This window comes from Numenius arquata, chromosome 3 (genome assembly GCF_964106895.1).
Source record: "Numenius arquata chromosome 3, bNumArq3.hap1.1, whole genome shotgun sequence".
NCBI classification, from domain to species: domain Eukaryota; kingdom Metazoa; phylum Chordata; class Aves; order Charadriiformes; family Scolopacidae; genus Numenius; species Numenius arquata.
In genome coordinates, this window is record NC_133578.1 from 51011831 (window position 1) to 51037825 (window position 25995).

At 40.4% G+C, this 25995-nt stretch overlaps 1 protein-coding gene across 2 annotated transcripts; it reads left to right on the top strand.

The window, feature by feature from the left end:
• Window positions 1-80: 80 nt before the first annotated feature.
• On the top strand, window positions 81-20818 carry DECR1 (2,4-dienoyl-CoA reductase 1). 2 transcript variants are annotated; one of them, XM_074145068.1, is made up of 10 exons: window positions 81-467; window positions 8517-8719; window positions 9687-9744; window positions 9886-9972; window positions 13690-13837; window positions 17008-17107; window positions 18414-18486; window positions 20006-20152; window positions 20458-20520; window positions 20619-20818. In XM_074145068.1, the coding sequence occupies exons 2-10, from the start codon at window positions 8598-8600 to the stop codon at window positions 20676-20678; spliced, it is 858 nt and encodes a 285-aa protein (XP_074001169.1). In that variant the 5' UTR covers window positions 81-467; window positions 8517-8597; the 3' UTR covers window positions 20679-20818. The 2 variants fall into 2 exon arrangements, with proteins under 2 accessions (XP_074001169.1, XP_074001168.1); XM_074145067.1 differs by lacking the exon at window positions 81-467 and adding an exon at window positions 5043-5133.
• Window positions 20819-25995: the final 5177 nt, after the last annotated feature.

The following is a 25995-nucleotide window of genomic DNA, read 5'->3' on the forward strand; positions in this document are numbered from 1 at the left end:
TGGGAGGGGAAGGGAACGGAGAGCATCAGCTGCTGGGCACGGGGAGGCAAAGCGGCGGGGGCCCAGCGCGCATGCGCAGCGAGGAGGAGAGGGGCGGTCCCCAGCGCCCGCCCGCCCGACCCCGGGAAGGTCCCGGGTTTCTCCCCGGGCACGTTTGGTGGGGGCTCCGTTCCTCTTTCACGGCCCAGGACACCCGTTCAGCCCCCGGGAGCCGCCGGTCCCCCTCTGCCCCCGGCTTTGGCAGCCCCAGGCCGAGCGGAGGCGGGGCAGGGCCAGTGAGGCCTGAGGGAACCCCCCTCAGATCCCAGCATCCGTGTCCCTCTGTCCTGCCCTTCCCGGTGCGCCAGTGTCCCTGAGAAAATGCATTGGATGCTGATAGGATGGAGATAGGAGCGTCTTTACAAACAGGGATGCAGCTCGGGAGAACTTCGAGTACCGGGGAAGTTGTCTGAAACCGCAGAAGTTGGGTACAGCGTGAACTTTTTAACTTTTGAGTTTAGTACGCGTGCTTAATAAGCTTACGAATATTTTCCTCTCCCCCTCTGGGCGGCATAAAGTGAGCGTTAATGATACATGCGATGTATGGTATGTATGATGTAAGGTGGGGGGTGCATGTTAGAGGAGAAGTGTAATAGGCGGCCCGGGGGGTCGGTACCTTCCGAGTACCTCAGTCAATGGGGAAAGGAAGAGGCCGGGAGTCAGGATAAAAGGAGGCTGTGTCCTCCGGCAATTTTGGGAGACCCCACAGGGATATGTCCCAGTGGACTCTCCCTTTATTCGAATAAAGTCAACTATTTCCAGGACTCCTCTGTCTCCTTTGTGAACACCGACCTCTGGCAACAAGATTTTCCATACAACGTGGAATGGAAAATACTACAGAGGTTTATCTCTTTTGGATAAAAGAAGAAATAAGCTTACTAGAATTATAAGCATCTCTCCTGTGAAGACAGGCTGAGAGAGTTGGGCTTGTTCAGCCTGGAGAAGAGAAGGTTCTGGGGAGACCTTATAGCCCCTTCCAGTACCTAAAGGGGGTTACAGGAGAGATGGGGAGGGACTCTTAATCACGGAGCGTAGTGATAGGACGAGGGGTAATGGTTTGAAACTGAAAGAGGGGAGATTTAGATTAGATATTAGGAAAACATTCTTTCCTGTGAGGGTGGTGAGACACTGGAACAGGTTGCCCATGGAAGTTGTGGATGCCCCATCCCTGGAGGTGTTCAAGACCAGTCTGGATGGGGCTCTGAGCAGCCTGGTCTAGTGGGAGGTGTCCCTGCCCATGTGCCTGCCCACGGGGGAACTAGGTGATCTTTAAGGTCCCTTCCAACCCAAACCATTCTATGATTCTATGCCATAAGTAATAGAAAGAATGCCTGGGAGTTTGAAGGTGATTTGGCAGGTTACCAAAGACTTGCTACTCTTATTATGCTGAATTTTCTGGAAAGGAACAGTGGAGGAAAGGTATGGAGAAGCCATATGTGTGTGACTCCAGCCACGCACATTGGAGGTATGGCTCAAAATACCCATTTCTCCTGGTGCTCTGCCGCTCACAAGGAGCAAGGTATTGAATTCCTGAGGTCCATAATCATGTTGGCCGTATTTCTTCCATATTTCATTCAAATCCTGTTTCTTCCTACTGGGCAATCAGCTTGCTTCTCAGGTAACGAATATTAGCAATTGTTTGCCCTTTATCTCCGCAAAACAGTGAAAGCTTTTGGAGACATGCCCACAGTTAAGAAGTTTTAAGTATTAAATGGAGTGAGAGAACTCAGGATAACATTTTTTCTAATAGGAAAAGATTAATTTAAAACATACAGAAGATGAGCTGTCAGTCAGAAGTGTTCTTTCTGTAGAATCACAATCTGTTTAATCTCTGTGTTACGACTTTAAGTATCCTTTGTCCTTAAATGTTCACTTAGATACCTTTTTATGTTTTCCCTCCTACGCTTCTCCTAAGATAAATGATCCCAGTCTCCTTGATCTCTTTTCTTGCAAGTTTTCTTCATCTTTGCTTGGTTTTTTTGTCCCTCATAATTTTGCAATTTCAGTCAGTTTTGAGCCAGGATGACCAGAAATATAGAGCTTATCCTAAATGAGACTACTTCTTAGCTTTATAGGACTGTACTTAAATATTCTCTGTATTGTTGTCATTATTCTGTGTCTTATTTATCCTATTGGCTTGACTTTTGTGATCACAACTTCACACGACAAATCATCATCATAAGAAACTGTATGAATCCTCTGAAGCCCATTATAATGTTTATACTTCAAATTTCCCTGCATTTATCCGATTTTATTTTATTTTCTGGTACCGTGTTTTCCCATTCATTTATCTTCTAAGCTTCCTGAGTTCTTGCTGTCTCTCTGATCCTGATTGACCTAACTGTCTGCCCTCTAATATCTGTTGGTTTTCTGTTGTTGTTATTTTCAGTTCATAAATAAATGATTCAGCAGAGTCCGAAACTCAGACCCTCAGAGCAGAAAGAGGCACTTCAGATATTGATTCGGACTGCAGGCTCAACTTACATATAACTGGTGAAATAGTACCACAGGTGACTAACCCTTGCGAAACAGTATCTAAACAGAATATTGAGGTGATCTGTCATTAAACTTTTGCCCTTAACAAACATATAGGTCTGCATTATGTCCATGTTGATATTTCATCCCTGACCTAAGACTTATTTTTTACTTCATAGTAGCTTTTTGTGTCAGAAGTCTCTTGGACTATTTTTAAACTTTATCATCAGGTGCTATGCATTTCTTTTGAGAAGGTGGTTTGAGTGGCAGAAACAGCGTAGGCACGCAAGTTTACAATGAGGATTCAGGTTTCTGCTGAGCCTTATGTTCTGCCACTTGGCCAAACCCTTGAAAGTCTAAATTATGCCTGCCAGCTCTTGTATATTTATTACTTCTTAGGCGTTTCTGTAAGAGATTATTGAGCCATAATTATCTTTGCAGAAGACTAGTGCTAGTTAGACATTTTCAGATCATGCTTTTCTAAGTGTTACCATTTTTAATTACTTTTTAGATACAGATATTAGATTTACGGTCTTACAGTTTCTCATGTTACCCTACAAGATTTTTTTAAAAGCAGGTATTTTCTACACTGTAAACCTCCTGACTTACTTTAAACCAGAGATTGGATGCTTTAATATTTCAGTTAAGCTATTCTTAAACTCTTCCTAAACTTGGAAATAAGCATCACCCAAACTGAAGTCGGACTTTATAAAGTGGAATAATAGCCTAGTAGGCCAATTTATTTTCCTTGTAAAATGCAGGCAGTCTGCCTTCAATTATATTTTCAGATCATGAGGCATGAAAGTATTACGACAGTTTTTTAAAATTTGTCTGCTTCCTAATCTCAGAGACTGCTTTCCTTGTATTACCAAAAAATAACAGGTCTGGGATAGGAATTGCACCTCATCAGTGAAAGTTGCTGAAAAAAAAAAAAAACATTTTCTGAAATTTAGTTTGGTCATACCTTCTTGTTAGCTTTTATCATGACAATACAATGATTTTTTCAGAGGCAGCTGTTTAGCACATTTGTATCTTCCAACACATAAGAGGTTTGCTTTTGTAGTCTGTTGCCTCTTCCTTGTTAGCTTCATTCCAGTGAAGCTTTCTAAATTCTGTAGTATTTGTTCATTTTAAAACATCTCTTGAACTATATTTGAGACAATGTTCCCTTTCTCCAACTTCCCTTTTTTTGTTCTGTGACTACGTATTTCTTGAGACTTAGTGTGTTTTGAATTAACTGCTTTGAATGAAATATTGCTATTTTAACCTTACGGTGACTCTTTAACACCTTCCAGATATTTGACATATGGCTTTAATGATACTGTGGGAACTATTGCTTACTGGCGTGGCACTATTGCTTCAGCGGCAGTATGCAGGACCAATAATTATCTTACGTGTTCTAGAACTTACTGTATCGGCAAACAACAATATTTTTCTCTAAAATTTGAACATTGAGTTGTTTGACCACTTTTATACAGGATGCTGATGTCTATCTTAATTTTGATGCCTCTGAAGTCCCATAGTGGCGTCTGTTCAGTTTAGCCTGAATTCTTAATTCAAAAGTTGGTGGTATAGACCCACTGATAGGTTTGTTGTCTTTCAGGCCGAGTTTTGTAACTATGTAGATTCATCAGTGTGGTCTCCTCTTCTCAGAATTTGCAGTCTTCTCAAATTGGTAGGTTCTTACAGCTACCATGCTGCCCCCTGCCCCCTTACCCTGCCATTCCTTCTGGCCAGATACGACTCCGCAGGCTTCTCTGCCTCCTTACCCAGGCTGTGCACAAGGGAGGGCTTCGGTCACTCATTATCTTTTCAGACTGTCTACGTGCTCACCACAGGTAAATCAAATGTCTTTATGTTATTTCAACATAATCCCCCGGTGGAGCCAGCGTGGAGCCTCTGCGCTGCCGCCCTCCGGGCCTGGTCCCTGAATGCATTCCGCACAGTTTCACCCCAAATCAGGCTGCGTGTAACCACCCCCTCCCCCCCGCCTTCAGAATCCCAATTGGCAGAATGCCGTGCCACCATTTTTCCCCGTACTTCTTAAAACAACCCCTTTCCTCCGAAAACGTGCCAAGAACTGCCAAAGCTGCTTGAGAGGAGCCATGCAAAGGGCACAGAGGGCGGGACAATTCCTGGGGTTAGATCCCCATTGTTATTTAAGTGTCCTTCGAAGAGCATTGAGTAGTTCATTTGGAATAAAAGAAAATAATCCGATCCAGTGAAGCATATAAACCGAACTGGGCGCAATCTGTCCCTCGCGGCTGGAAGCCGAGGCCGCGGGGCGGTGGCAATGGCCGGGCGAGGCGCCCCTGGGGCCGGGGCGGCCGGCGGGGCACCGGTTTTGTGCTGCAGCGACGGCTTCGCTGGTTTCCCGACCTCGTCAGCTCAGTCAGGACTGGCGGCGCCGCACCGTGACGGACAGCAAACCGCCGCCGGCCCGGGGACCGCAGGGCGTCCCGACCGCCTCCCGCCCCGGGGCGGGCCCCGGCCGCGGAGCAGGCGCACAGCCCGGCAGCCCCGGCCCCTCAGCGGGGAAAGATGGCGGCGGCAGCGGCGCGGCTGGGCTGGCGCAGTGTCCGTGGCGGTGCCGCGGTCTGCTTCTCCTGCACCGGGCGGGTAAGGCGCTCCCTGCCCTGGTGGGGCCGAGGGCGGCCGGCCGGCGCCTCGGGGGTGCTCCGCGACCTCCAGTCCCGCTCCTCCGGGGCTGTCCGGGCGCCCTTGTCCCGTCAGAGGGCACGGCGGGTCTCTGTGGACGCTGCTGCCCGCCGGTCCGACGCCGCCCGGCCGCCTCACGGCCTTTCCCCCCCGGCAGCCACGGGGAAAGCCTTGACGGTGTCGGGCGGCGGCTCAGGCTTGAGTGGAGCTCCGGCTGCTGGGGCTTGGGGAAACAGCCGAGCAGTGTCCCCAGGGCCGGGACGCCCCCCGCTCTCCTCAGCGCCCGGCGCGGAGCCCTGTCAGAGAGGCGGCCTGTGCTCCCCGGGCCGTGGTCCCCTGCCCCACCGCAGCGCGGTTCCTGTGTCTCTCCCCTTGCTGTGGAGGCGTTGCTGTCACCCTTGGGTCCCCATAGCAAAAGTTGTGCAGTGCGATGTAAGTGGAGCGGTTTGACTGTTGCCGTCCCAGCAGGGCCGTGGCTGATTCGTGTAGGTGTCGCTGGAGGCCATTTCCAATGAGTTCTGCCCAGGCACAGTGATTCTCTCCGCTGACTGACTGACTCTGCTTCTGAGAACACCTTCTGCAGTAAATTCATTATTCACTTCCACCCCCTGGGTGATGGTTGTTTTTTGGTTTGTTCGTGTTTTGGGCTTTTTTTTTTTTTTTTTAAAGTTGCTTCCTGGCTTCTTTGTATTTCTGGTTAGACCTGAGGTTTAATTTAAAACCTTGAACCTTAAATAGCGGAATGATTAAATTGAGTGGGTCCTTGTGCAAGCCCCTTGTGCAAGCCAGTAAATGAGGCGCTAGCAGTCTCATGAAAAGATCGCTGAATTATACCAACTGTAGTGGCTGCTTGGTATTATTGCAGTGATTTATTAGTCTTGGTGCAGTCATCCTTCCTGCCCTTGCTGTGGCCTGCCTTCTCAGCTTCGCCCCCCCCCCAGCAGGAGGGAAGCTGCTGGCACAGTTTCCATGGTGGTGAGCAAGAGGAGTGGGCTGTGTCCATTGCAAACAGAGCACCTGGTTAGGGACACTCATTGCTGAGTAGAGATTGTCTCCGATTGTCTCCTTGTACTGGAGGAAGAGGGAGTCCAAACGCTGTCTTGATTTGTGGTCTCTACCATGAGCTGAAGTTGTCCAGAGGGAGCCCTTCCCTCTGCCTGAAGAAAGATGGGATGAGACGCGTGGGGGGGACTACTCAGAAAGACCCAAAAGAGAATCTTCGCACTGCCCTTTCCTGGAGGCTTAATAGTATTCTGGTACTCTGTGAAAACATGCAAATTTTATTTTTGTTGGGAGAATTAAAAAAAGAATCATCAGTATTTGAGAGACATTTGGTGGTAGATCTGATCTGTAGAACTTTGTTATTTCAGAAAGGTGTTGTGACATTTGGATTTTCCACTTGATCTGCTTGTGTTCCTTAGAACAACCTTTGATTTATTTTTTTCTTTATGAGAAGCCGTTGCACATTGCTGAAGAGTCAGAGTTCCAGAAAGAATCCCTAAAGTACGCATTTAATATGAATGCTGTAGGACTTGCTGCAATGCTTTACTTTTGTGATAATTCTAGCTTTAGTTTGAGCTTTTACTTTCTTAATTTTGTTCTACATAGTGCCCACAACTCTTAGAAATCACAGAATTGTCTAGGTTGGAAGGGACCTTTAAGATCATCTAGTCTGACCATCAACCTAACTCTGATAAAAACCATCACTAAACCATGTCTCTAAGCACTACATCTACCCGTCTTTTAAATACCTCCAGGGATGGTGCCTCAACCACTTCCCTGGGCAGCCCATTCCAACGCTTAATAACCCTTTCAGTGTAAAAATTTCATCATTTCTTTGGAACATGAACTATATTAAATTGGCAGTGTAGTTCCATGGTTATTCTCTCTTGTTTTCACCCGTGCTACTTATGGAAATGTATTATCACACAGAAGGATTGGCATGCACGCTTTCTCAGGCCAACTTTAAGCTCTGAAATCCCCATTCCCGTGCATTATAGCTAAGACGTGTATAGATTATTCAGCTACCACTAGAAATGTTGTTTCTTAATTTTCGTGTTGAAAATGTGAGTTATTAAATAGAACAATAAGTTGTAATATTTTTGCTATTTTAAAATAACCTTTATTCTTCATGTCAACCTATTGAACAGTTGCATGTTTTTATTAACACCACCACACACAAGGAACCATTCAGTCTTCTTTCCTAAAATTATACTAGATTTTTTTGTGTTTAAATAAACATGTTAAAGGCTCAAGTACAAATTATTATTAGAGAAAATAAATAACTCATATTCTTCTAATTTTTTTCACATAAAAAATAAAAATAATCCAGTTCTGTTGTACTTAATAAATAGCGTTTGCAGTTTCAGGTTAACTTTTATATTCTAAGTAATTGGGAAATTCCTGAATTATTACTGTAATGCTGCTGTCCCAAGGCATTTACTTCAGTGCTTAGTTTAGGGTTTCAGTTAGTTTAATGTTTTAGGGATGCTAGAAATACTCTCTTGGCTATTTTTGCTGTGACTTTCTTGGTGACATCACAAATTTCTTGTTGCAGTAGCGGGATGCTGTCTTATTAACATGGATCACTTGATGCACTACTTGAATTTTCTTCTTCCATGTATGTTTTTAACATGTACCAATCATATGTCTCTTTGCAAGGAACAGTTCATTGAGGGCTAATTTGCTTTAAATGGTATTTTTGCTGGGACAGAATTCCAACACTGTTAACCTAACCTTGCACAATTTTGTCTGGGAGATGGCATTGGTTTGCTTAGCAGCTCCTCTAACGATTGGGACAGGTCTCATGGAGTTTGATTCTGCCCTGTTCTCCAGTAAAGAAGAATATTTCATTGACTACAATAGTAAAGGATCAAAGCCTTGAAGCTACTACTGAAGCTTTTGAATTTGTAAATATATACACATGTAATCTCAAAATCACATGGATTTGCTAGGGCTAAACTCCTCAGGCATAAAGTACAGTACATATGTGAATCTAAAATGCAAATCCCGCTGGGAGTCTGTAATTAGTAGGTAGTGGTTTTCCACACACTTTAGTTAAAAAGTGACAGACATAAGAATAACTAACTTTGAAAATACCAAAAATCACAATTAAAATACTTTTTTTCAATCGTGCTCTAGTTGGAGTGGAACGTGTAAAAATAGCTCCTAGTCTGTTATGTGAATGTCCCCGTGTTTCAGTATAATACAATCTAATCATTCTTACGTTCAGTTTATAATAAGGCAGTTATGTTACTTCCATGTCATAAGAAAAATCTAATGTTGCGTAACAGTCATGTATACAGAAACGAGAAAAAAATAACTTTCCTCTTTTTTTCTTTCAGTTTTTCAGCCGTGGGCCAAATGTGCTGCTTCAAGACAGCAGTGCGCCTCACGCTGCATTCTTTTCACCTGTTCAAAAAGTGATGTTGCCACCAAATACCTTTCAAGGGAAAGTGGCCTTTATAACTGGTGGAGGTACTGGGCTTGGCAAAGGCATGACAACAGCTTTGTCCAGTTTAGGTGCCACATGTGTTATAGCAAGCAGGTAAATATTAACGAAGATGTTTTAGAGCTTTCATTTAGTACTGAATGCTGAATGAGTCTGTTTTCTTCTTCATAATGGATCTTGCTTTCTTCATAAACTGGATAAATTTATTCTATGTACTCTTTTTCAGTAGGCTTTTAAATTATGTCATATTGTAAATACCAGAAACTTGCGGATACATCAACAAATATCGAATGGTGTAACCAGCAGTAGAAAGAAATAAACTAAACACATTTCCATGAAATGCAGCCACAAAATAAACAACCCAGAATATTAGACATAAATTCAACTAACGCATAAAAGAGAACAAAAAAAATGAAGTGGCCGTTATTGAACATTTTGAATGTATTATTGCAGGTGTTCTTGATACAGATTTGAATTGCAGTAAAGAATTAAAACCATTCCTCTTAATTCTTACGACTTTACAAATAGCCTTGATTTTTCCCTTGATGAAGATGATCTTTCTGCAGTTCTCTTATGTAGCACTACAGTAAAGACAGAAAAACAATCTCAGTTTTAATCCAATTAAACAAAAGCGTTGTGACATTCATCCAAAAAGTGGTTTAGATATTTAGTTTTAAATCTGAATATGTATGTCCCCTCAGAAATACTAGTAGAGTAGTAGCTAAAGCGAAGTTGGTTATGATGATGTACTCAGAATGTAATTATTTTTAATAGCTTATTATGTTTGATTAGCTTAAGATAGTCTCTTACTGTAGTCACTTCTGAGTTGCTTTCAAGTAGCACTAACCAGAAATTACTTAAATTTAAATTTTTCTTTCAGAAAGTGTTTAAACGTAGTTTTTATTTTAAAGCTCAGTTTTCGTGAAAATCAGCCACATGCATGTGCGCATACACATATTTTAAGTTTTAGCTCTCATTTGCTCAGGAAAGAAATCATCAGATTTTATTAATCTGAATTATAATTGTATTTAATTGAAATTTGATGATGTATACTTATTTCTAGGAAGCTCGATGTTTTGAAAGGAACGGCAGAAGAAATTTTTTCTAAAACAGGAAATAAGGTAAATTTTTACAGGATTGTGAATATTTACTATACTTTAAATGGTTGTAGGATTTTTATGCATTTATTTGCTTCTGTGGGCTTGTTTAATTTGCGTGATACAGCTTTGAATTCTTACAGCTGCCTTTCTATCATTACGTAGGTTCATGCCATCCAGTGTGATGTGAGAGATCCAGCTTCAGTTAAGAATGCTGTTGCTGAAATAATCCAAGTGGCAGGACATCCTGATGTAAGTGTTCTAGTGAAACAAAAGAACTTCTGTCTTCATTACTGGTAATTATTTGCATAGTAGGTATGAAGAAAATAACTATGATAGGAAGTTAATGGAATCCAAAGGTTCTCCTTAACATAGTGCAACCTCTTCTTCCCTGCCTGTCTTAATGAAACAGCCATCCATCGCAATCCTCCAGTTACATGAGTTGTCCCCCCATGTTTCAGTTATTCTTATGATATCATAACTTTCTGACTGAACGCAGAGCTCCAGTTCCTCCTGTGTGTTCCCAAGGCTGCGTGCATTGTTACGCATACGCTTGAGGTGCTTGGTCTTCTGGTTCTCATCTTGAGAGGCAGCTCAGGGACATTTGTCATTTCTGGGGTTGGCCTGGCTTATTCTGCAGTTGGTTGCAGTGGTGTGAGCTTTGGACTCACTTTGGACCCTGCCCCCAAGTCCTTCAGTTTAAAGCCCACCTCACCAAGTTGGCCAGCCTGCTGCTACAGATTCCCTTGCCCCTTCTAGACATCTCTCTCTAGCAGGCTATAGTCATTGAAGAATGTCCCATTGACCACGCGGACAGCGGCAGCGGTGAGTGCTGCAGCTTTAAACTCGAGCTAGAGGGGGCTTCCCGGAGACGGAGAGGCCGAGGGAAGGCGGAGAGGCCCGAAAGGACTCGGGAATCGCGAGAGGGAGCGAGAGGCTGACGTGCCTGGGGACGGGCCGGGTGAGACGCGGCAAATTTAAAAGCGGCCATAGCGCGAGCTTCGCCCAGACCACGCGGACAGCGGCAGCCAGCCGCAGCAGGGTCAGAGCGCGTGCCGGGTGCGCGTGAGAGCAAGGGTGGGTATATTAGCGCACAGGCGCATGAGCGCACAGCGGGTGGGAGCAGCCATCAGTTGTCGATCCCCTCCTGGCTCTAGACAAGAACATGGCCCCGACACGTGCAAAATGCCCCACAAGGAAGAATGTGGAAACTCAGACGGAGCTCCCACAAAAACACATGTCTGTGCAGGTCTCCGGCTGCAGTGAATACCTCAGCCTGGCATGTGTTCCTAATGGAGCCAGAGACACTGCATGTGTGCGGTGTGATCAAATAAACCACCTGCTCAGGCAGGTGGTTGAACTGAAGGAAGAGGTGGATAGGCTTAGAAGTATTAGAGACAGTGAAAGCGAAATAGATTGGTGGAGCCGTACACTGAGGCATAGGAGTGGGGCAGAGGCTCTGCAGGATGTGGATGATCTCCCTTCTGCTTGTCACCAGGCAGAAGAAAGGAACCTAAGGGACAATGAGGAATGGAGGCAGGTCCCTCCTCGGAGGGGCAAGCAAAACTCCTGCCAGCGCCCCTCACCTTCCCAGTTGCACTTACAAAATAGGTACGGTGCTTTGGAAATCGAGGGCCAGGCATATGAGGATAAAGACAAAGATCTAGACAGTGAGCTACCCAGAACCAGCCAGCCACCCCCACGCCTTAGGACTTTAGCAATAAAAAAAAAGAGGAAGGTAATTGTGGTGGGTGACTCTCTTTTGTGGGGAACAGAGGCTTTGCAGAGGGATCTGGACAGGCTGGCTGGATGGGCTGAGACCAACGGGATGAGGTTCCATAAGGCCAAGTGCCGGGTCCTGCACTTGGGTCACAACAACCCCAGGCAGCGCTACAGGCTTGGGGCAGAGTGGCTGGAGAGCTGCCTGGCAGAAAAGGACCTGGGGGTGTTGGTCGACTGTCAGCTGAACATGAGCCAGCAGTGTGCCCAGGTGGCCAAAAAGGCCAACAGCATCCTGGCCTGTATCAAGAACAGTGTGGTGAGTAGGACCCAAGAGGTGATCGTCCCCCTGTACTCGGCACTGGTGAGACCCCACCTCAAGTACTGTGTCCAGTTTTGGGCCCCCTACCACAGGAAGGACATTGAGGTCCAGAGAAGGGCAACGAAGCTGGTGAGGGGTCTGGAGCACAAGTCTTCCGAGGAGAGGCTGAGGGAGCTGGGGTTGTTCAGTCTGGGGAAGAGGAGACTGAGGGGAGACCTTAATCGCTCTCTGCAACTCCCTGAAAGGAGGCTGTAGAGAGGCGGGGGTCGGTCTCTTCTCCCAAGTTACAGATGATAGGACAAGGGGTAATGGCCTCAAGTTACGCCAGGGGAAGTTCAGGTTAGATATTAGGAAATATTTCTTTACTGAAAGGGTTATCAGGCATTGGAATGGGCTGCCCAGGGAGGTGGTTGAGGCACCATCCCTGGAGGTATTCAAGAGAGGAGTTGACATGGTGCTCGGGGATATGGATTAGTGTTGGGTGGTGTGGTGGTGTGTGGGTTGTGTGGGGGTTTTTTGTGTTTTTTTTTTTTTCTTTTTTCTTTTTTTTTTTTTTTTTTCATTGGTTGGACTAGATGATCTTAAAGGGTCCCTTCCAACCTAGGTGATTCTGTGATTCTGTGACATAAAAGCCAAAACCCTCATGATGGCACCAGCCACGAAGTCAGACGTTGATTTGCATTATACATCTATTTCTGGCTGCACCCTTTCTTCTAACTGGTAAAATGGAAGAAAAGATAACTTGGGCACCAGCACTTTTTGCTTGCACCCCCAGGGCTCTGTAGTCTTCCTTGATTCTGCCCAGGTTCTGGCCTGTGGTGTCATTTGTGCCCAGGTGAAAAAGTAGAAATGGATAGTAGTCTGCGCTCTTCACAAGTTGTATGATTCAGTGATTCAAGTAACCTTCTCAGTATCTTGAAGTGTTTGGATTTTATTTTTTTTTTTTTCTTCAAACTGTAGGGACGCATTTAAAGGGTATTTGCCATCTGTATGTTTAATTTAGGGCTGTTTTATTTTATTTTATTTGTTTTAGATTCATGCAATATGGGCTGTGCTGTGTTTTGTTATTGAAAATTTTAATGTCTTAATTTGGCCCAGAAGTTCCTCAGAACAAAGACTTCATTTTATGTGCAAACCGACATGAATCTACATGCCATTCTGTAAGTAATACATCATTTTATTGCCTCAGCACATTATATTATTATTATATTATTATTATATGCATATATAAGATCTGGCCACATAAGTTTTGGGTTAAAAACTTCTTATGTGATGCATAGTCCCCTTAAAAAATGTATCTACCTCACTAGCTTGAAGGGCTACGCAAATGATATATTGAAAGTATCCTCTGCCTAATTATTGTTTGTAGAAAGGTAACAAGGGACAATTATATGTCTATTTGAAAAAAGTTTTGTAGTAGTTGTGGTTCACTTAATCATAATATTCTCTTTGTCACGACTGATTAGATTTCCTGTTATGCAACAGTCAGCTAATCCAGACTTTAGTCATCAGGTTACCTGAACTTCTTTTGCTTTTATTCCCATGCATTCTTTACATTAAATATGATGTGTGACCTTGGAACTTGATGGGGACAAATTTTGCTGTTAGGATGCACTTGAGACACTACAGAAAATAGTGACTTAAGTCACCTTCTACATTTACAGTTCCTCAGTACTAGACTAGTAACTACATCAGTTTGGAAATACAGCTCATATTTTGTTACTGATAAGTATCTATGCTGCAGATGTTAAAATTTCTGATGGATTGTTTTCCCCCTCTCCCTATTTTTCTCCCTCCTCACCCTGTACCTAATTTGATGAGGATTTTTTACTTTTCTACCTGGAAACACTCAGATGCTCCTTTTAAATTATTTGCTTTTATCTCAGGAAGTTATTTTCACTTAACAGGTTTTTCTTCATGTGTTTCAGGTTGTGATAAACAATGCAGCTGGTAACTTTATTTCACCTTCTGAACGACTTTCTGCTAATGCATGGAAAACAATAACTGATATTGTGCTTAATGGTACTGCTTTTGTAACTCTGGAAATTGGAAAGGAGCTCATTAAAGTAAAAAAAGGTATCTTTAACTTAAATGGTAACTAAGCATGGTGACATAATATTGTTACTTACTTTCCTTGCCTTACTATTATTACAGCCAGTTTTGAGAGTTTGAAAAGAAACACAAATTTTAACACTCCACATTTTTCTAGAAAGCAACTTCATTTTGAGTAAAGCCGTACTTAAATATCACACAGTAGAACTGGCTAGGAATTACTTCATTGTAGAATCTGCCCTTGAAATGGAACCCAGAGGCCGTGAGGTTGAATATAAAAATCTGAGTGCAGAGTTTGCACAAGTTAAAAAACATTCTTAAAATTTAAAAAATAAGGCTTTGTTTAAAACATATGTTGTTATTCCTTTTTAGTCTTGTACATCTGTTGGTTTCATTGAGCAACTGAACGTGGCATTTATTTAAATGAACAGCAAGTCAGGATATCGCTTCGAATTTTCCTGCTACACTTAAATAAGTTAAATTCACAGCTATGGTATTTGACTAATAGCACCAGAGAGTATTACCTTTGAGATAATTTGAAAAAGAAATAAAAAATTGAAATCAGTATTAGGTTTTATTTTCTCAGGTATAATTATTAGTTCTAGATTACCTAGGATTTTAATACAATATTTTGGCTTTACCTTAAACAGTGATATGATACCTATAATAGTTCTTTGATATACTATTTAGCCAAAGATTTACTTAACCAGATTATTGTCTTTAAGGGAAAGATAATGTATACCTTTCTATGTTATATCATACATGATGCACAAAGAATTGCTTTCATTTTACATTATCTTCTAATTATTTTTTAGCTTATTTTTTGATCAGGATGATATCATCTCAAATAGCATTTCAAACAGTGAGTTGTATTATGGTTTTCCACGTGCCCTCACTTCTGAATTCTTTTTTTCTGGGTACAGCCACTAAGTTGAAATAATCCTTTTGTGTTTGAACTGTATTTCTCTAACTCCTGAATTAGTTGAATTTCTTCAAAACTGTTCTCCAGAAAGTACTCAGTGGGTTTATACTATTTAATGATAGCAATATAAAGTTAATGTTGTTTCAATAAGTCTGTAACAGTTTTAATCAGTTGACAAGGTATTTCCCACATATATTTTAGCAGCACATTTCCACCATTCTAGTGCTGATATTCTGACATTAAAAACACATTCCCAATTCTGGCTTACTGTGTCATTGTAATAGTTTGCTTTATGGCCTTCCAGATGCATGCAGCGTCTCTCTATAGTAATGTGAAATACGACTCTAAAAATGTCTTTTTCTCTGCTGCTGTTCAATGAAAAACTGCTTTCTTTGTTTCCACCCTCAAATTTGGCAAAATCCAGAAGTCATTCACCTTTGTGTTGTCTCTCTTTCTTTCACTTCTAAGCTTCCAAAAGACCTGATTTTTTTTTATTTTTTTTTTTTTTTTTTGCTATTGCTTGCATGCCTTCTTTCTAGGGGATTCTGCTGTAAGTAAGACTTTTTATTTAAGGCTTTCTTTAAGACATGTTTTTGCAAGTAAATCAAGTGTACCTGTTGGACCTCTCATCCTCCACCTTCATTTTCTTTATACTTGCTTGGTTTTTTTGAGCAGAGACCTTAGGTTCTGAAGTGATGGAGATGCTGCCCAGTGCAAATATTGTACAACAGTCTGTAAGGATGCTGTACATCTGAGAGTTACTAGAACACTGGCACATCCTTTAAGTCTGCAGGGTGACCTACATTCAACCTAATTTAGTATAAAGTGCTCTGCTTTTAGTCTTGTAAATTTGCACTGGTATTTAAGAGGGATTTTTAATCTGCTAGTGCATTATTTATGCACCCAATTTTTACAAAACAAGAGGAGTTAATTGGTTGGATATTGTCCATTTTATGAATATAGGCTTTAGAAATAAAAATTGTGTATGAATGGAAGTGTAATATAAACTTCAGAGCTGTAAATTTATCAGCCATTCTTGCTTCTGTGTTAGGTTCACCCACCTCACCTCTATTCAACCCGTATTTTAAAAATTCTATGATTTAATTCTGCAAAATGTATAATTAGCAATCAACTCTAGATAACTTCAAAGTTGTTATGTGGTTTTTGCATGTGTTTATTTTTCTTTTCAAAGTCTCTCACTTTTTTAATAAATAGGATCCATGGTTTATGGGTATCTGCTGGTGTTTCTGTTCGTGCTTGTTGAGGGTGCTCTTCAGTTTCTCTTGTGTAACATTATTGTAATCTTTTAACTGAGTCTCTACTTCATCATCACATACATTCTATGAGTAATGTATATTGTTTTAGAAATATCCCTTGGGTAGCTATTCTAATTAAATTATTTTTAAAATACAGTAAGTAGAACAGTTATTTTAGTTGCTGTGGCGTAAGTAGTGAACTGTCATCCCTTGTCCTCCAGTAAGTTCATTCTAGTCATTGATCAGACAATTAGAATTTGCAGACTTCTATAAAAGATTATAAAAGAAACAGTTGCAGTTTCCATTATTTTCCATAATGTTTTTGCTAAATCTGTTATAAAATATAACATGCAAAAGAAAGTGGTCTTTTTATAATACGGTTTGTTGTGATAATAATGGGAAAAAGTTAATGTGTGTTAACTTTGTCATAAGCTCTACTTCAGAAAAAGCTTCTGAAAATTTCTTGAAGAAAACCTTTTTTTTCCTGCATAAACTTTAACTCAAGCCCTAAACTGTGTCATTTTGAGATTATGCCAAACCTAATTGTTAATCCTGATTTTTTCATTTTTCATTTTTCCTCTGACCAGGAATTGATGAAATGAGGGCAAATTACCTGCTTAGTGACTACTGCGCTAGGGCAGCTTCTAAAAAGACGCTAAAATCTTAGGATTCCCTCCAGTTAGACTGATTTGCACATGTAAATTCATTATCAGTAGAAGTCTGAGGGTTTAGACCTTTGGAGCCTAATTTATAGCTATTTACACTTACATGGAACAACTCTTAACATTCACGGAAAAGAGGGAACTGAAATAAAAAGGCTTGAAAGCAAAGCTTCCAGGACTAGATTTTTAAAATATCTTTTTGCAACACAGAGCGAAATGGCATTCCTAACACTTTAGCTGCAAACTTCTGTACCACAGAGGTTGCTTTTACCTTAAGTACAGACTTTGACCTTAATGCATTTTTTGTTTGTGGTGTGTGGGTTTTTGATTTTAAAATGTTTTTGCAACTTCCAGGAGCAGCATTCCTGGCGATTACAACAATTTATGCAGAGAGTGGTTCAGGATTTGTGCTGCCGAGCGCCTCTGCCAAAGCTGGTGTAGAAGCAATGAGCAAGTGAGTAATACAGCAAAACGTGTCTTCTACTTTTCACGTCTTTGAGGTAGTGTAACTGGTCTATAAACTTGGAGCTAGTTGGTATAATCCTCCTATTCCATTGTATCATAAGAGAACCTTCCAGCCTCCAGTATCCTAGCAAGAAAATAGTATTTCATATAGTATTGACAGCTTCTTACAGAACGAAGCATTAACTGCTATTATGATGATGATTTTTATCACAAGGATGAGATAAGGACAAGTGGAACTACTTTTTTTGGCAATAGCAAGTTCTAAAGTTTCAATTACAGAGTTTCGATAATCAGATTCCCTTGCATTCTAATTGGCAAATCAACACTTGAAGACAGTTACTAGGGGAATTGTTCAAGGTCTATAGTGCCTTTCACTTTCTTTTGTCCCAGGAAAAGATCTGCTTGTATTTGGGTGGAGTATACTGTTGCTTCACCTATCTAGTTTCAAAAAGAAATGTGTTTCCTATCAGTATTTTAAATTAAGGTCTGCAGTTACACTTAATTCAGAACAGTTTCTAGTGACGTACCCATGTTATTCGGCAAATAAAAGGATTTCTACCATTATTAACTATAGGGCAGTCCTTCATAGCAAATAGTTCTTCCTTTGCACTTGGGCAGAAGGAATTGAATAGTTTGTCAGCCTCGTAGTAACTAGAATTCTTTATCTGGAAAAATAAGAGAGAATGATTGATGGTCTCGATTTCTGTTCTGTAGAGCTGTAACTGAAGCGTGTACTTTTCAGAGACTTTATGACCCAGTTAATTCATTCACTGTAGTAGATGGTCTATCTGAAGTACTACTTATGCAGAGAAAATGTTGCTATAAAGCGAAATTATTCTGCTGCTCCCATTTTAGAATGTAACCTCTGTTTTGTGTTATTACAAGACATCTAATGTGAGAGCTATGGTGAAGGTGTTAGAAACGTATACTTGGGGATAGTCTAAATTACCAGAGAAAGATGGTGGCCTAAAGTTGTTTGTCAAGGAGTTTAGGTGCCAAAATCATCTGTGTGATTTGTGAGGGAGAAAGAATTGTTCCTTAATGTTGCTTTATCTATGATGCCTCTATTAAATTAATGTTCCTCTGTTTGTGATTTTTTTTTTTCTTTCTTCTCTGAAATGTTTTTGAACATGTGAAGGACAAAAAAAACATCCCTTCAGTAGGAATGCCTTCTTCAGGAAAATTATAATATTTACACATTTCATTCAGTTTTAAATGCTTTGTTGTTGTTGCTGAATAACATTATTAATATATTGTTTTTAAAATACTGATGCATTCTGTTAATGAATTTTTAGGTCTCTTGCGGCTGAATGGGGTAAATACGGCATGAGATTCAATGTGATTCAACCAGGTCCAATAAAAACAAAGGTACATAGCATGAAGTGAAACATAGCCTTGAATATGCTTTGTAGTACAGACTTAACTTTAAGATAGTTTAACCTTTTCTGTGACTGTTAAATTCAAGTATGATTTCCTTGGTAGTCAAGACTGTGCTGGACTATTGAACACACTACCTCTCAATAATTCTTTCATAAAATTGAGTTTCTTGAACTTCTGAAACCTTCCACTACCCCTTCTACTATTCTGATATAAATGAAACCTTTCTTTAGTGTTTCAAATAAATATATCAAAATAGTTAATGTTGATTCTTTTCAACTGTACGTACCTAGTTTGTCAAGTGAAGTGAATTCTTACACTTGGTGGAATAGAAGTGCCTGTTTCTGCCTGAACTCCTAAATTTTAAACAAAACATCTCATCGATTCCAAAATTTCAGAATCTCTTTTAGGTATATGAGAACAGAATCTCACTAGTTTTGTTGAAAATCACAAAACTAGAAAGAAAAAAAAACTAAGTCAGCAAGGAAACATGAAGCTTTGATATGAGTGAAAAGGAGGACTGGAGGGTTTGAAGGAAGTAATCCAGACCAGCTGAAACAGGAAGAAAAAAGAAAGCAGTCCTGCAAGAGAAGAGAGGAGGATCCGTTTCACAATGAATCAAAATATTACAATTATGAGCAGTAACAGCTAATAATGGTATAACTACTACCTGTAAAATGTGTCACAGTTGGTTTTTTTGGGGGTAGGGGTGCAGGGTTGCTTGCTTTTCTTTTTTTTTTTCCTCCCCATATTTTCCTTCTTTCCTCTTGTCAGCATTAGATGCTACACTGGACAACTTAGTTTTACCTTTTTTGACTGTGAAGAAACATAAGTGGCAGTATCAGCGGGGTAATAAGAATGTTGAAACAACATTACAGAATCAGACCAAAAGTCCTCCAGGCCTTGTATCTGGTGGATTTTTAGGCAAGAGTAGAAGAAAAACATCTAATGAGATTTCTTCTTTATGACTCCAGCCTCTGGCAGTCTATGACTCAGGGAGTCTGATACAGTTGATAACTCTCTGATATTGTAATCATCTTCTAGCCATTGCTGCAATGCTGAACTTGATTTTTTTTTTTTTTTTTTCTTTTCAGTTTTACTTACTCTATGTCATATGTAATTTATTTCTGTCACTTTCCCGCTCCTCTTCTCTGCTTGTTCCTCTCCCTTGTCCATGCTGCAATTTTGAATCTTGCTTATTTCCTCAAATGTTTAATAAGGGTTTGGGAAACAAAGATCATTAGCCCCTTTTGGCTTTCATAGATAGATGGTGGGTGACTCTCCCAATCATGTTCAATTCCAGCTTGTCATCCTCAGTAGATGCATATCAGTTCGACAGGGATAAATTGTTTTCTGTTCTCTACTTCTTTTTCATCCTACTGACAAAAGAGGGTATGAACAGTTTACTCACAAATGTTAACTTCCATATTGTTTATGCTGAGTCAGATCTCTGTTGGATTTTAATTTCTGATGTAGTTACAACTTTTTTAATATTTCTCTTAATTCTCAGGGTGCTTTTAGCCGCCTTGATCCAACGGGCACATTTGAGAAGAAGATAATTGAGAGGATTCCCTGTGGTCGTCTGGGAACCGTAGAAGAAATTGCAAATCTTGCTGCCTATTTCTGCAGTGACTATGCAAGCTGGGTTAATGGAGCAGTAAGTTTTGGTTGATCTTGTTTATACAATTAACCTGATGATGGCCTTGGTTTTTCTGATACTTTTTAAAGCCCTGGTTTCAGAAATGAAACAGAAACTGTTACTTTGAAATTCTTTACAAGCATTATTAACCTTTTAGTTGTAATGCATGACAATTCGTACCTTTAAAAAGTGGTTGAATTAGATTATTTTGGGCGTGGGTGTTCCTGACGCAAATAAATAAAAATTACTTTCAAAGTTCGTAACAAGGGAATGCTACAGAATAATCCACCATTATTAAAAGCCACTGCTTATGCTTTTTCTAGGTTATTAGAATGGATGGTGGGGAATATGTTTCTATGGCAGGAGAGTTCAACGATTTGAAGAAGGTATTAAATTCCTTGCTTGCTATTTTACATTCTTTGTTAATACTTAGATGTGTAGTTATTACAGGGAATTCCAATAAAACACTCTTTTCTTTTGCTAGGTTACCAAAGAGCAGTGGGATATGATGGAAGCAATGATTAGAAAAACAAAAGGCTCTTAAAGTATGTAACTGTGGTGGAGACTTTTGGAAACGAACTACTACTTTTTCATGACTGTTTAGAAATAACCAATTGAGAAATAGCCTTCAAAATCTTTTGTATGCTAATTTCAATAAAAATATTTTGAAATTGTTGTACTTTGAATATAGCATGTGTATTTTTTCCATTTATCAATAGCGAACAACAGTTGTTGTTCAATGAAACTTTATTGTTCTTTAGATTATGTCTTATACATCCATGCCATGGTCTACAATTAGCTTTTTTTTTAATATTTCAGAGGATTTTTTTGTTTCTCAGACATATGCAAGTGTCTCAATATTGTAATTCCAATAGCATTTCAGAACTACTATAACCGAATATAATTGTTAATCTGAAGAAAAACTAAGAAATTAAGTCCTAATCTTCCCACTTGAGTAATAAGTCCTAAACTTGTAAATAACAAAGTTTTAAGTTATCGGCAGGACTACATACACTGAGATGGGATGTAACTCCTGTGGTTACTTACAAAATCTTGAAATATACAACCATCTTGGTCTCATCTTTTGCTGACATTTTCAGTCTGTTAATTATCTTATGCTGATTTAAAAATGGCATTTAGGGACTAGCAGTGGCTTTCTGAGGAGGTCGCTCTTTGTCATGATTAAGTTAATGTTCTTGAAAAACTAAAAATCATTTGCTATTAACATGTATGTGACTAGGGGAGTCTCTTCTACTTAAGACTAGGAAATGACATCGGTAAATTGGGACTGAAAGTGTTGAAACCTCATTGGTTAAGTTTTACAGAAATCCCTAGGTTTCGATGAATATCTTCTTTCAAGTGCTGTGACAGGTGTTTTGTCACTTTAGCCACATTTCAGGCCATACTTACATATGCCAGCATCTCACTTTGAAATGATTTGATCACCTTAATGCAAAGCTGAAGCAAGCTAATCTGTGTTCTGCTGAAAGGGTGCACAATATTCGTGCAGGCTTCCATGTGCCAGCTTTCTCCTGACTGGTAATAAAGTGAATGTCTTTATGATAGCAGCCTTCGGGATGTCTCTTCAACATAATGTAAAGCTTTTTTTTACAGTGTCTTGGGTTGTTGTAGGTCTACTGTCAAGTTCAAATTCTGACATGGTATCCATGGCTTTTCCTCAAAAAGTGATTTAATTGAGAAGTTTGGCCCATATATACTGTTCTTTCCTCATTGACCTTTGCATATACTTGCGTTTCCATTTCGTATGGGACACACCTGCATATAAGGCTTTGATACTTGGAAAAAAGGTGTTTCAGAAAAAAAAATCGAAGGTGTGTTTGTGAGCTGTGGTATGATCAAGTATTTCTCTGCAGTATTTAGTAAGGTGTCCTCTGGAGATGGGCTGTCCCTGAAAATAAGTTCCCACTGGCCTCTCGCATCCATGGGTATGTATGACTTTTACTACAGGAAGGTTTGTCGTGTGGTTGAAGTACTGGGCTGAGATTGAGGATAACCATGTTCAGTCTCCAACGTTGTCCCTGACTTTGTGTGACCTTAAGTTATTTCTCTTGCATCTGAACAGCAGAGCAGGTAGGCTTTGCAGCATTCCTTCGGGAACTGGTCATCTGAAGCAGGGAGACTGGTGCATTCCTTTTAGCTCACAAAATGTAGGTTTTCCACCTGGGGCAAAGGTGGAAAAGATCAAGAAAAGAGGCCCATTCCCAGTTTCAGCATTAAGTTAAGATCAAGCCTGTGCTTGGCTTTGGGGGCTAGGAAGCACTGCTGGCTGCCGCAGATTCTTGATCCATGTCTCTTCCCTGGGTATAAAATAATAGTAATAATCTTTTATAATACCTTTTTTTTTAATCTTGCATACTTTTTATTGTAATCCTATGTACTATTCAATGTATTTCTTAGGTATTGAAAGCAGAGGCATTCTTTTAGTGAGGGTAGGGTGAGATGGAAAAGGAAGGGCGGAGGAGAAAAGGGGGATAAGCCCAGCCCAGCTACAATTCTTTTTTTCCAGATCTTTTGGCAGAAGGTGCCGCAGTGCTTTGCTGTGACGCCTGCTGACATAGTATGTGCCAGAAATCCACTATGTGGCTTTAAACACACAGACCCACTATTCTTTGGCTCAGCCACCACTATAATATTAATTTGCCTGTGTTTGTTTAGAAAGTAAACTTTTCAGAGCTCAGTTCAGAAATGTTTCTCTTCCACGGCAAAAGGGAGTGGGTCCCTATGCAAAAGTACTTAAATAATTTCAAGTGCTTTTGCAGCTTAAAATAAATACTGCTTCTTGACCTAAAATTACACAATGAAAAGATTTTTGGCTTTCCTTCATTGCTTTACTCATCAGAGAGATTCAGACCAACTTTGCATCTAGGAGAAGCTCACTTTAATTCACAGTGAACCGTTCAGGGACTGAAGCTCTTTTCTGAACCCCCAGAGTTACCAGAACATGTTCTTTAAGGCTGGGGTTGTTTTTCTTTATTTGATAAGGCCAGAATATTGAAGGGAGATCACTTAAAGCCTGTCTTGTAAATAGATACTGGGTGTTTATTCAATAACGGAACATTTATCACTTGCATAAACAGGTATTTCTTCCAAAGTGTCTACTTCTACCTGTTTACTGTCCATAGCTGAATGAATTATTAATTGTAAAGTGACAACAAAACAGTGGTAGAACCAGAAAGCAAATTTTAAATTTTAATGAGCATCTATGATAAGAATAGACTCTACTTTATCTAACCTTACCAGTGACATCCATTTCAAACTATGCAAGTTAGTTGCTTTTAGATTCTGAACATTCTGTCTTCCCAAGATGTATACAATGTGTTGATGCAGGTTTTAGAAATGGCGTATAATGTTTTAAATATGTTGTCCAGCCTTACGCTGGACTCTCTCCAGTAGTTCCCTGTCTCTCTTGAACTGGGGAGCCCAGAACTGGAGACAGTATTCCAGTTGTGGCCTCACCAGTGCAGAGTAGAGGGGGAGAATGACCTCCCTGGACCTACTGGCCACACTCTTCCCTACGCAGCCCAGGATCCCATTGGCCCTCTTGGCGACAAGGGCACATTGCTGACTCATGGAAAGTTTGCTGTCCACCAGGACTCCCAGATCCTTCTCCTCAGTAGTGCTTTCCAGAAGATCCATCCCTAAAACAAGTTTTCAACTCGTTTTGCCCCAACCTTGACATTTTCAAGTGCGCTGCCTGGGAGTCGCTTAGAGATTTTTAAAACCTGGAGTTTTTACAGCAGTTTTGACTTACCCATATTTGCTACTCTTCCTTTGCACTGATGTAGCAGACACCTCTGCTAGAAACGGGTTTTTAAATTGCTGTCTTTTTATCCAAGTTTTATTTATGAGAAGTTACTGCAGGAAACATTCTGCCTGGGGCTGGGGTGGGGGGACACTGAGACCTGCTTTCTGTGATGCTCCGCGGCAGCAGAAGTAGAAGGGTGGCTTCAGAACAGATCTGTGACAGGTGACTTTACTCACGCTCAGGAGGACAGATTGCAATTTCTGTGATGGCTTCTTGTCAAAACACTTTATCTTCCACTGTAATGATTTTGGCAAACAGTCACATCAGGTTTTTACGTACAAGTTTGGGTTTTTTTTCCTTTGCCTTTACATTTTAAAAACGTTACAATAAAGCAAAACCCAGGGTTTCAAGTGCATAGTGTGAACAATATCGATCATTTATTGTACTGATAGGCAGATTCACTGTTTCTTCACGTAACATACACGGTTGCATTTCACATTGCATAGAGAAAAGAGGAGAACAAGCCGGTGAGCAGTCAAATCACTGTACGTGGAGTGAGAGTAAAGCAGGGAGAATGAGCTAATCTTTAATTTTTTTTGTGGCTTTTTTTTCGGCAAGGCCCCATCCTGCACCAGCTACTCCTTAACTTTTCCAAGGCTCAGACTGGAGAGAGCCCAAGGTATTTAGTTGCCCGAGTTCACCTGAGTTCAAGGATTTGTTTCAGTGGGAGCTCGGTGATTGTAATCTTGAAGGATCCGAGCCTCATTGTTTGAGACACGTTTCAAATAAAATGCATTTGTTTCTGCTCATTAAATAAGACACAGAGATGCATTCGAGAAGTTGTGTATAGCTGATCTGCTGACCTGGAATTGCTTCTGAAACAGTCGTACGTGGAGGCAACGGGGGTTTGTTGGCTTTAAGACACAGCCCAATTTCCTTCGTGCACCAGTACATACTGGGAGCAATGGCCTGGACATTCATGGAGTTGTCTGGCAGAAAACTGGTGTAAAGTAAAAAGGGAGCCAGGCCAAAAAAATAAAAATGCAAGAAGACAGGGCTGTTTCCGTATTATAGTTCCCATGTAAAAAATAGATCTCTAGCATAATAACAAGCAGAGCCCACCATGTAAACTAAATTACTACATTGGTATAAAATCTGTACTAGATCTCTTGCTTCATTTAGTGTTAAGTTTTAATACTATTATTATAGATTAGTAATTCAGCGTAAGATCCAAGGAGGCACATTTTTTTTAAATAGTTGTTTTGTCCTTTACAAGGTACAGAAAAAGGAATCCGGGAGATAGACAAACTAGACACCAACAATCTTAGGATATTAAATTTAATTGTAGATTACACAGAATATGATGTAAAAACAGCAATTTACTAGAATAATTATAACCTGCAAAATGTGAAAATAGTTTAGAAAATGGATTGTCATATTCTCTGACACAGCAATAGTCATGAAAGGTACACTTATAATATCATATGTTATTTCTGTATATTAACTATACTACCTGTCATTTAGCCAGGATTCCAAGACAGATTAAAGGCATTTATTTCTGAAGTGCCTGTGTTTAAATTCAGTAAAGTTAAACAGCTAGATTGAAAACACTATATTTGTGTCAACTACTGTGTGGAGATCTATCCTGGATAAATGCTTTGTCTATATGCTATGAGTTTGTAATGAGAAGAGTAATTGAAAAACTGCAGAGAGCACAGACCTGTAAGTGGTTGGTTTGACAACTGAAAATATTTCTTAGTGTCTTGTTAAGTTTTGGAAATCAGACATGCCAACATCTCTTTCCTATTTCAGACCTTGACCGTGTTTAATCTGAATTCATGTTTTGCATTTAAAAAAAAAAAAAAAAACAACAAAAAACAAACCCAAAATCACAACAAAAGTTGTGATGGGGAAAGAGAGCTGTAGATCTTTTTGTTATGTAGTTCAATACGAAATGTTGCAAGTGTCAAAGGATATGATGACCACAGCAATGTCAGCAGGTTTCATTTTTTTCCAGCTGTGTTTATGAAAGCAAAAAAAAAAAAACCAAAAAAAAAAACCAAACCAAAATCAACCCCGACATATTTTAGTTTCT

What these genes read in the sequence shown, in the direction of transcription:
- DECR1 (XM_074145067.1), top strand. Translation starts at nt 5,056, where the DNA reads ATGGCGGCGGCAGCGGCGCGGCTGGGCTGGCGCAGTGTCCGTGGCGGT. An exon ending in GCTTCTCCTGCACCGGGCGG is followed by an intron (nt 5,134 to 8,516) that starts GTAAGGCGCTCC and finishes TTTTTCTTTCAG; the next exon opens with TTTTTCAGCCGTGGGCCAAA. An exon ending in GCTCATTAAAGTAAAAAAAG is followed by an intron (nt 13,838 to 17,007) that starts GTATCTTTAACT and finishes TGCAACTTCCAG; the next exon opens with GAGCAGCATTCCTGGCGATT.